General features: G+C 32.4%; 1 protein-coding gene across 2 annotated transcripts; it reads right to left on the reverse strand.

Moving 5' to 3' along the window:
• Positions 1-137: 137 nt before the first annotated feature.
• On the reverse strand, positions 138-4,481 carry LOC111380888 (receptor-like protein 12). 2 transcript variants are annotated; one of them, XM_023004548.1, is made up of 2 exons: positions 3,306-4,481; positions 138-3,095 (listed from the first exon to the last, which is right to left on the reverse strand). In XM_023004548.1, the coding sequence occupies exons 1-2, from the start codon at positions 4,469-4,471 to the stop codon at positions 2,189-2,191; spliced, it is 2,073 nt and encodes a 690-aa protein (XP_022860316.1). In that variant the 5' UTR covers positions 4,472-4,481; the 3' UTR covers positions 138-2,188. The 2 variants fall into 2 exon arrangements, with proteins under 2 accessions (XP_022860316.1, XP_022860315.1); XM_023004547.1 differs by having other exon boundaries at positions 138-2,797; positions 2,963-4,481.
• Positions 4,482-10,798: the final 6,317 nt, after the last annotated feature.

Below are 10,798 nucleotides of genomic sequence, written 5' to 3' on the forward strand. Positions count from 1 at the left end.
TAATTGATCGGATCATATTGACGAGTGGATTATAGTTTCATGGTAAACGAACGAGTTTGATTTTGTTATACCATGTGACATTTCCCGTCACATGTATTGACCTGACACATTACTAGATGTCAATCTGGAACAGCGAATGTGAATTGGTGTTAAATTAAAATGGTGTTTATCAATTTTGATTAGATCAAAAAAATAATTCACATCCTTTGACATCGTGATTAAAAACTTGATGGGTCGCACACAAAAAGAGAAATAGAATATTGTGATTTGTCAATTAATTAATTTAACAAACAAATTAATTAATTATGTTGCTTATTTATAGGCCCGAATCAATTAATTGGATTAATTAATTCATGGACCGAATTTAATTAAATGAGTTAACTAAATATTAAACGGGGTTAGGAGACAGGTCAAGCCCGTTTGGACTAATATAAATAAGTAGCTAAGGTTTACATTTTGTAGAGAATTTCATTCTTGCTAACATAAGAGGAGAAAACCTCGGTTCCTACAATCTTTTTCTCTGTGTAGAATTCCATTGGAAGCTGCATAATTTAACAGGTGTGGTGGCAAAACAAGGTTGTTGGAAATAAAGAAAATTAAAGTAGTTTGCAGATTTAGAAAAATGTATTACTTTTATCACAATTTCTACCTAAACACTAAGTAGATCATTGTTGGGAATTGAAATCTGTTTTATTTTTCGCTTTGCATGATAAGTAAATTCCCAACAAGTTGTACGTTCTTCATGTGACCTTGGTATTCTCTCCTGTAGAGGTTTTTAAAGGGTATCATCTCTTCCAATGCCACTAGTAATTGCTCGCTAATCTCGGGTCGATTAAATTCTTCCTATTATCAGCCTTCATTAATTCTAACCAGGGGTTGGATGCGATGGGGGTGGGGAAGAAGATAATATAATCTGTAATTATTCCATTTTAATTTCGACAATGTTTACTATATTCAATGGTTAAACTAATGGAATTGGACAGTAGAGGATTTTCCGCACTTCAAATGTTGTATTTTGCACTAAAAGTTTCAAATATGGATCTTCTCTGTTGTTTCTAAAAGGTAGGAATATTTCACAGAATACTTAATAGGTTGGGGGTTTTTCAACTGTTAAGCCAAAATTCAAGGAGTATGCATGTTTGACTAGTTTCTTTTTCTTGATTAATTTTTGTGCTTGTGTTTTAGAAATTGGTTTTTTGAGCATAGGCTTTTCTTTATTTTCTTAGAGAAAACTAAACGTCTATATATATACAAATTTTCACTATATACAACTTGCTAGGTGAATCCATCTAAAATATGGGATGCTGTTACACGGATGGGGCCACGTTGGCCCTGTCTGTCCAGGGAGCGCAACAGACTCCCAGCCAATAGAAGTGACCTGTGCGCCCCTGGACGGATAGGCCCATTCGTTCATCTTTTTTCCTAAAATATTGAAAACCTCATCTTCTTGCGGCGACATAGACATCAAAAAGTAAAGCCGCCTTTGTTGGCTTTGAAATGGTCAAATATGTTGGCTAGTAAGGAATGAGTCCTTGTCCAACTACTTCTTGGTCTCTCCCCAATGTCTATTCTCAAGATGTATTTCTGGGGATACTAGCTACTACGGGCAGGAATAATCTCCTAACATTTTTCACGATAAAGGAATGAATATGGAAGAGGGTTAATGGGCGGGCCGAAATCTATTTTCGACTGGGGGTTGGGAAATGATGATTTTAGGCTATTTTGCAACCAATCCCTTCAAATATGATGAGTTTATTCGGGTTGCAAAATTTGATTTACGAAGAGATTAGGATGCTTATAGTTTTGGTGGGGATCAACTGAGGGAAAGAGGAAGATGGCTTGGGAAGTTCTAAGGGAAATGATGAGATGTCTCCTTCAAATAACTTGGTTCCCTTGAATATGGTAAAGAAAACTTGACTATTAATTGCAATTTCTCTATATCTGCAAACAAAAATAATTTGGGCAATATTTAAAAAATATGGTTATGTTCTCTTAGATTTACAATATTCAATTAAAGTAAAAACAGAAGAATACGAAGAAGGAGAATGAAGGCTTTTCTATGTCCGAAGGGTGACAATACATTTATTTTCTTCTCCTTTTATTGCACTAGTAAATAAATGCTTATATGTATATTCTAGGAAGACTTAACATTGAACTTATTTCCTCTTAACTAATAACTATAAACAATCTACCTCCACCTTCTACCATTTTTTATTCTGTAAATTTGATAAACAAATGCTATAAACCATTCAGGTTTTTCATATTTAAAAATTAAATATCCTACAACCAATCCAAATAACATTCCACATCCATACCCCACGAGGACAACTTGCCAGGTGAATCCGTCTAAGCTATTTAAATCATCATCTCTCCGTGTCGTCGAAACTGGAAGCTTCGGTTGTGGTTCACCATTTCCACACATTGTTGTCAATGGCAATCCACATAATTCTGGGTTGCCAATATATGAACTGTTAGGAAACGTAAGAAGCTGCCCTCGCTCAGGTATACGACCAACAAGATGATTGTATGAAAGGTTAAGAAATGATAGAGATGTCAACTTTGTCAATTGCCAAGGAATCTCCCCTACCAATTGATTTGAACGAAGGTCCAATGATTCAAGTGAAGTCAAATTTTCCAGTGATGGGATATGACCTGTGAAATTATTATTAGCTAAGTGCAGAGTGTGTAGGCCCTTGATCTTTCCTATAGAAATTGGAATATCTCCTTGAAATTTGTTGTTTGATAGATCGATGCTTGTATAGTGTCTTCTAAATGTTCGCAAGTCATACTCGAACCCCTTCAACGAAATAGTCGAAAGAACATCAGCGTAACTCGCTTCAATGTCATTGTCATTCTCATTCATCATGGCTTTGAAATTCTCCAAAAATTCGTTTGGGAGTACTCCAGTGAATTCATTATAGGATATGTCAATAATTCGTAAATTAGAAAATGAAAGCTTCACCTTTGAAATAGGTATTGTACCATTGAATCTGTTGGACTTCAATACAAGAACTCGAAGCTTTTGAAGACTTTCCATCCAAAAAGGGAATGAGCCACTTATGTCATTGTTCCCAATATCTAGTACTTCGAGCAACCTGCAATTGACCAACGTGTGTGGTAATATTCCAGTCAATTGATTGCCACTTACGTCCAAATTCAACAGTTCACATCCCTTTGTAAATATTTTAGGAATGGTGCCATGAAAGTGATTCTTCTTCAACTTCAAAAAAGCCAATCCTTTTCCAAGTTTAGAGATGTTTTTTGGCAACTGCCCACTCAGTTGATTCATACTAAGATCTAGATACCTGAGTGACATCAAATCCCCAGCCTCAGGTGAAATCGTACCCGTGAGATGGTTGGAGGAAATGTCCATGATGATAACCTCTGTTAGATTCCAGATTGTTGGAGGTATTTTACCTGAAAATAAGTTAACTGAAAGGTCCAGGAACCACAAATTTTTCAAGCTTCCTATCTCTTGAGGGATATAGCCTGAAAATCTATTACCATTCAGAATAAGAGTAGTGAGATTTATCAACAAACCTATTTCAGATGGAATTTCCCCGGTAAAAGAATTCTTTAGAATTCTCAACGCTGTTAATTGGGTCCAACTTGTGATAAAACAAGATAGGATTTGACCAGAAAGATTGCTATCAGTGATAGCCAAAGTAGATAACTTGGTAAGATTGGTCATGGATAAAGGCAAGGATCCCGTGAGTGAATTCCCACTTAATGCCAAGTAGGTAAGGTTTGTGCAGAGCCCAAGCTCAGGAGGAATTGTAAAATTGAGTGGGCTATTGATTGTGAGATCAAGAAGTCGAAGATTCCTGAGTTTTCCTATGGAAGCTGGGATATTTCCTTGAAATGAAGTTAATCCAAGGATTTCTAGATTTGGCATCGAACCAAAAATATCAGGAATTGAACCAGAGAAGTTGTTTTGTGCTAACACAATACCTTTCAATCTTGTCAGCTTGGTAAGAATTGATTGCAAGGTGCCTTGGAAATAGTTGCCTGTAAGGGTAAGATATTCAAGTTTGCCTAAATTGGTGAATAACGATTCCGGAATTTCACCAGTAAAGTGATTATATGACAAATCAAGATAAGTTAGATTTTTAAGATCACTAATTTGATATGGAATGAACCCATAGAAATTATTATTGTTGAGGTTGAGACGAGTGAGATTCGAAAATGAAGCAAAATCAAGTTTGTCAAGCGTACCGTTAAGGGAAAGTGATAAGTTTATCTCAGAAATCGACCCCTCAGAATTGCATACAATCCCTGTCCAACTACGGAGATTCATAGTATTATTGAGGGCCCATGAATCAAGAAAATCATGAGATGATAAGGTCTTTTTCCACCTTACAAGAGCTTCTCCTTCTATTCTCTTAGACGACACAGTGTTCAGTGCAAATGGAAGTGAATAAAAAAAGAGAATATGAAGAAGGAAAAATAGGACTATTTTTGATGTTTTCATATTTATTTGTTCTAGGTTTCATGCCCTTCCCCTTTCTTCTTTTTATAGCGGTAATATATAAGAGTAGAGAAAAAGATGATGTGACAAATATTCAGGCAAGTCAATGAAAATAAATTGAATTAAAGAAAAAGGAAGTCTTATTTTTCTATTTGATAAGTACATTTCATCAATAATTGCACTGGTTTAAATCACACGGCAAAACTTGAAAGACTATAATGCCAACTGTTCTCAACAGTTTTCGGATTTGAATGTGTGATTAGAAAGTAAAGTGTCGAATGATTCGTCGCATCATGCTTAAAGATATTCCTTTCAAGACGTATGTTACAAAATATACCTTCCTAAGTTGTATTGGGCTTGCACAGTACAAACCTTATAATGCTCAAATCAGTTGAAATTAGTTTAGAAACACTATGAGGTATTGGTTGTTAGGTAAATTACATCCAAACAAAATAGGACATTAAAGTTTTCGAAGAATTCAAAGAAAACAGTCTTGATAATGTTAAGCTCTTTGTGGTTGATATTAATGCCTTCTACGGAATTAGTTCCAAAAAGATACAAAGGAGAGAAAATTATTGAAGATGATAATTGAAGACGACCAAGTCAACCTAAATATTAAGATAATATGGGTAGTAATGATATTTCTAGATCGTGGGTAGAAAGACTAAGAAACTAATGACAAATTTCAAGACTAAAAATTAATGATAAATGAAAGAAAAATCAAGGTAATTAAATGGAATGGATAAAACCACACGTCCAGGGCCCATGACGTCAAGCACTTCTGGAATGGAATTGCTTTGCATATCCATACAGACTTAGAAAAATGAAGCCTCATTTTTTTTTTTTTTTAATAGGTACATTCAATCAACAATTATGTTGGTTTAAATCACATGGCAAAACTTGAAAGACTGAGATGCAAATTAATATCAACAGTTTTCTGATTCGAGTGTGTGATGAGAAAAGAGTATAATAGGAATTGCCTCATCATACTTTTCTTTCAAGATCTATGTTACAAAATATATTGTCTTAAAGTGTATTGGGCTTGCATAATAATTACCTATATGATGCTCAAATCAATCAAAATTAGTTTAAAATTTAAGTGTCACAAAGCTCATTTTTGAGGTTTCTTTCCATTTCTTAGTAAAAATGGATAACACTATTCTGCCTAAATGGTAGACACGCATAAGAAATAAGAGAATATTAAAATTTCGAGCTATAAATTTCTCATTCTAACTCAAGGTACTTATTACATCAAATGTATTTGAATGATAGTCTTCAATATATTCCATTTGAAGAAAAGAGGACATCAAAGTTTTAGAGGGAACTGAAGGATACAAGGTCCTGATAATGTTTAACCCTTTTTGTGGTCGACATTGATGCCTTGTAAGGAATTCAGCTCCACGAAGATAAAAAGGAGAGAAAATTCTAGGAGTTGATTGTTGAATATGACTTAAAAGAAAACTAGATCAAAACATCCAGAGGAGACGTATGTTTTGTGGATATGTATTCGTGTATTTCACTCCCACGTTGAACAGGAATAGTGAGAATTTGAGAATTTTTGGGGTAAACATTTGAAGTTGACATGAAACGGTTTCAAAATTGAATGCACATCATTCATGATAAATTATATACTTCTGTGTGGTGGAGATAAAAATCAGAATTTTAATAGATTTTGAAAAAAATATATGATGAAATAAGTAGTTAAAATATTGTAGATCCCATAAAATATGTGATTAGAATTAATTGTTGAATTTAACTTAAATTACTACCAAATCGAGGCATAAATTGGATTCCTTTTAACATGTTGGATTTCATTAAAATTTAAAGGCTAATTCAATCTCAATAATTCTCCCTTTTTGGTGTAATTTTTTCACGTGAAAAATGTTGACATAAAAGTATTTTTTTGGTGTTCGTTTGTCTGTGTTTTATATTAAAATTGTCAATTAAAGGGATATAATTTGTTTCCATTGTCAAAAAAAAGTTAAGAAAATCATCTATCTTTTAGTTGTTCGTTTGACTTTGTTTTACATGGAATTGTCAATTAAAGGAAAATATTTTTTTACAATTAGGATAAAATTTGTTTCCATTGCTAGATGATGATGATGATGATGATAATAATAATAATAATAATAATAAATAAAAAATTCTAGAGCAACTAGGAATTGATTTTCAAGGAAAACAAAGAAAACCAATTACTTGGAAAAAAATATGCTATCAAACACCCAAAAAGTGGAAGCTGAAATTTGAATTCCATTTTTCATGAAAAATAATGTGCTATCAAACATGCCCTTAGTTCCTTATGAATTCATTTCTTATCAAAAGAAAGTTTCCTGGAAACCACATTACACAAGTTAATGCAACCTTCAAAATGAGTTCAACATTGATGCGATAATTTGGTCTAATTTAAAAATTAATATTACCCACAAAGTAGTTTACTTTGATTGGCCTTAACTCGAATTTGACTTATCCAAATCAACTTTTTCTTGAATCCATAATTCGTCATATAATTTGAGCTTTAAAATGAGCCCAATATTGATTGGATATTTCTCGCTTCATCAATACTTCATTATTTGGACCAATTTAATAAAAAAAATTGACGTCAAAACTTATTTTCACCTTAGTTCCCCAAATTTCAAATTATTAGAAGTTATCCAAATCAAAATCCTTAGCATCCAGTGATCATTCTCAGCACTAAATAATCTTGACAATAAATATTTTTCACCATTACAAGGAATAAACGAACAAGAACCACTGCCCAAACTTGCTAATAGTTCGACATTATCGGTTAAAACAGCTGCATTCGATGCAAAGAAGGACATTGAGCTCGGCGTGAGTCACACTACAAGCAAGAAAATATTATGAGTTTCCCTTTGGTTTTAAACTGAAGGTGGCATATAATTTGGGGTTAAACGTACCTGGTAAATAACTTGAACAGAAAATGATTCGTGCTTCTTGCCGAGGGAGGCACAATCGCTCTCTTCCTTCTGCCTTCATATGTTATCTGTAGTCTTGTGCTACGCCTTATCGAGGATTTATCTGACATTGTTGTTTACATATATGAAGGAAATTACGAATTAAATCTCCCTTTCTCTAAAGATTAAAAAATAAAAATAAAATTGAAGCTTCGTAAAGAAGAACAAGGACCCAATAGATGCCGGTTGAGTATTATTTTGGCACAATTGAGTTGTTGTTGAATTAAGTCTTGCAAAATGTAGAACTTGCAAGTGTATGATTTTGAACCAATTGTATGAATAAGATAAACAGACGCAATAAAATTCAGTGCAAAATTGAATTCTAAACAGATCAGACCACCCACTCAATAAAATATATATATTCACAAGTGAACAAAGAGCGCCATGTTTTACTGAAAATCATAAGATAAATATTATGGATTATTTTAAAGTACATGGATATATGATTGTAGACTATACAGTAAAATCCCAAAACTACTTATTCAAGTTTAAGCCATTTGGCTTGTTTCTTCTTCATCATGTTACATTGAGCAATCTTCTTACATCATGTGGTGCCCCTTCTTCTGTATTGAATTCCAAACACAAATTCCACAAACCATCTAGTTAAGATTATGATATAAGTCCTATATGTGTAAGTTGAAAGGACCGGAGTTTAGTAGCGCCACGCATAAAAATTATAGCAATGAAGTTTGGATTTAAATTCTTGGTCTCCATATGTATGTTATGATTTTTCGTATTTAAATATGAGATGCAATTTTTATTACTCGTTTACGGGGATTTATGTCTCATACGTATATGTTAAACCTATTATAAGTAATTAAAAAGACAGGTTCGATATCATCGGAGGTAGATTGTACTTGTATTGGTGAAAAGGAAGAATAAATTATGTAGTTTAAGGAATTTTAGTACTGTTTATCATATTTCCCTTTAAACTAATTTTAAATCTTTATATTTAAAGAAAATATTAATTTTTTCCTTTTCTTTAATAAAGTATTCTTTACAGCACATATATAATGATTCCAAAGGTAAAAAGTTTGGATCGTTACAGGAGCAATCGTGCAAACGAAGGAACTAAAGTCTCATCAATGGTCCAAATGTTAAGGCAATATCATCTCATTAGACATGTAATATAAAGAAATGACGCAAAGAAAGAAAGAATTCTCATAATTGATACTATTGCAGATCCATTGACAATTGCCACGCATAAACATGATTGTCATATAGACCCGTATGATATTAAAAACATAAGTGATTGAATTTAGTGTAAGTGGGTGTTTGTAAGTGTTATGTTCTAAATACAGTTAGCTTTGATATAAATACCTTTAATATATATAGTTGGTGCATTTCATTTATGGTAGATTTATTATTTAATTTAATTAATATTATAATAAATTAAATAATAGAATTCGTAGATATAAGTTTTGGTAATTTGTTAATCATATGGAGTTATGATTATGAGATAAAAATTATCTGTATTGAATCTTAAATCATTCGTGATCGTAAATAATAACGAGATACGATTATTGTTATTACAACCATTACTAGTGTCATTTCTTACGTGTGAAAGAAGTGACAAATTTCACAAGCTAAAGTGTGATACTTAAATGAACAGGTGGATGATTTATCATAGAGCAAAATAGTAGAGACTTGCTGAGGAGATTCCACATTGGTTAATCTCTAATGTTTGGTAGTAGAATTGGTCTTTTGATTTGAGGTCGTCATAGTATTTTATATGAGAAAAGTCATACTTTGGTGATATGGAATGTTGCTCTGCCAAGAGTAGCTATTACGACATTATTCAGGTATGTTAAAAATCAGACGAAAGTTGTGAATGATCAATAGAGAATTCTTCACTCTTAGATAGTAAGAAATTATAATCTATAGTTCATCCAATTAAGTTTATAATGAAATCCTTGGTCAAAGTGTATTCATAAGTTGAAAAGGAATTTTCGACTTATATCGACTTAATAATGGCATGAAAGATATGATTGACAATTATGATTAACATATTTTCATATCTCGTAATTGATCGGATCTTATTGACGAGGGGATTATAGTTTTACAATAAACGAACAAGTTTGACTTTATCATACCACTTGATATTTTTCGTTACATGTATTGCCCTAGCATATTGCTAGATGTCAATCTGGGACGACAAATGTGAATTTGTGATAAATTAAGAAGTGATATTTTAATTTATTAATTTTGATTAGATTAAAATAATAATTCATGTCAATCAATGTCGTGATTGGAAACCTAATAGGTCACACACAAAAGGAAAACTAGAATAATGAAATTTGATAATTAATTAATTGACAAGTGTTGACAATAAATTAATTGGGTTGCTTATTAATAGGTCCGAATTAATTAATTCATGGATCAAATTTAATTAATTGGATTAATTAAATGTTGGAACGGGTTAAGTTTAAAGACAGCACAAGTCCAATTGGACTTATATTAAGAAGATGCTAGGGTATAGAGAAATTAGAAGAAAACATAATTAATCTTGCTAGCATAGGAAAAATAAAACCCATAATTCTCCCAATCTTGTTTCCTGTGTGGATTTCCATTTGAGGCAGATGATTGGATAGCTGAGGATTGCAGATGGTGATTGTTTATGTTACAAGATCGACAAAGGAGTTTGTAGAATTCAACAAAGGTATAATTATTATCACAGTTTCTATCTAAATACAAAATAGATCTTTGGTTAGAATTGTACTTTATTTTATTTTTCACTGTGCATGATTAAATAAATTCCCAACAAAAGGAATGTCTCACTTTTTCGTTTCATATGTTCATTTTATCAACAATTGCATTGGTTTAAATCAATAACGAAACTCGAAAGACTAGAATCCAAGTTGTTATCAATAATTTTCGAAATTTTTGAATGAGTAATGAGAAAGTTGAGTACCAAATGAATCGCCAAATCATACTTTGAGATATTCCTTAAGACATGTTACAAAATACACTGAAAATACAGAATCCCTTTGAAGGTGAAAATCTCCAGAATGTTCTGGTAAGGCTACCCACCACCATATGGAGAAATTAAATTGAGAAGTATAACTTTGGAAAAACCTAGAATCATCCCTACATCATTCATCCACTAACATAGTAGAATAAACTAGAATGTTTGCTAGGCACCACCATAATGGAAAATGTGTAGAAGAAGGAAGCCACTGACATTACTCCTCTATAAATATGTTCTTGCCTACAGTAATAAATGTGTGTGTAATGAGAAGAGAAAGAGAGTGAGTAGAGAGAGGCACTGATCAATATTGTGAGAGTTGTGTGCTTGGTTTGTAAAAATATATTTATTAATAAAAAAATCATTTCCTTTGGGGCTTTAAACTCAACAATT

This window comes from Olea europaea, unplaced genomic scaffold (genome assembly GCF_002742605.1).
Source record: "Olea europaea var. sylvestris unplaced genomic scaffold, O_europaea_v1 scaffold2225, whole genome shotgun sequence".
Classification (NCBI taxonomy): Eukaryota; Viridiplantae; Streptophyta; class Magnoliopsida; order Lamiales; family Oleaceae; genus Olea; species Olea europaea.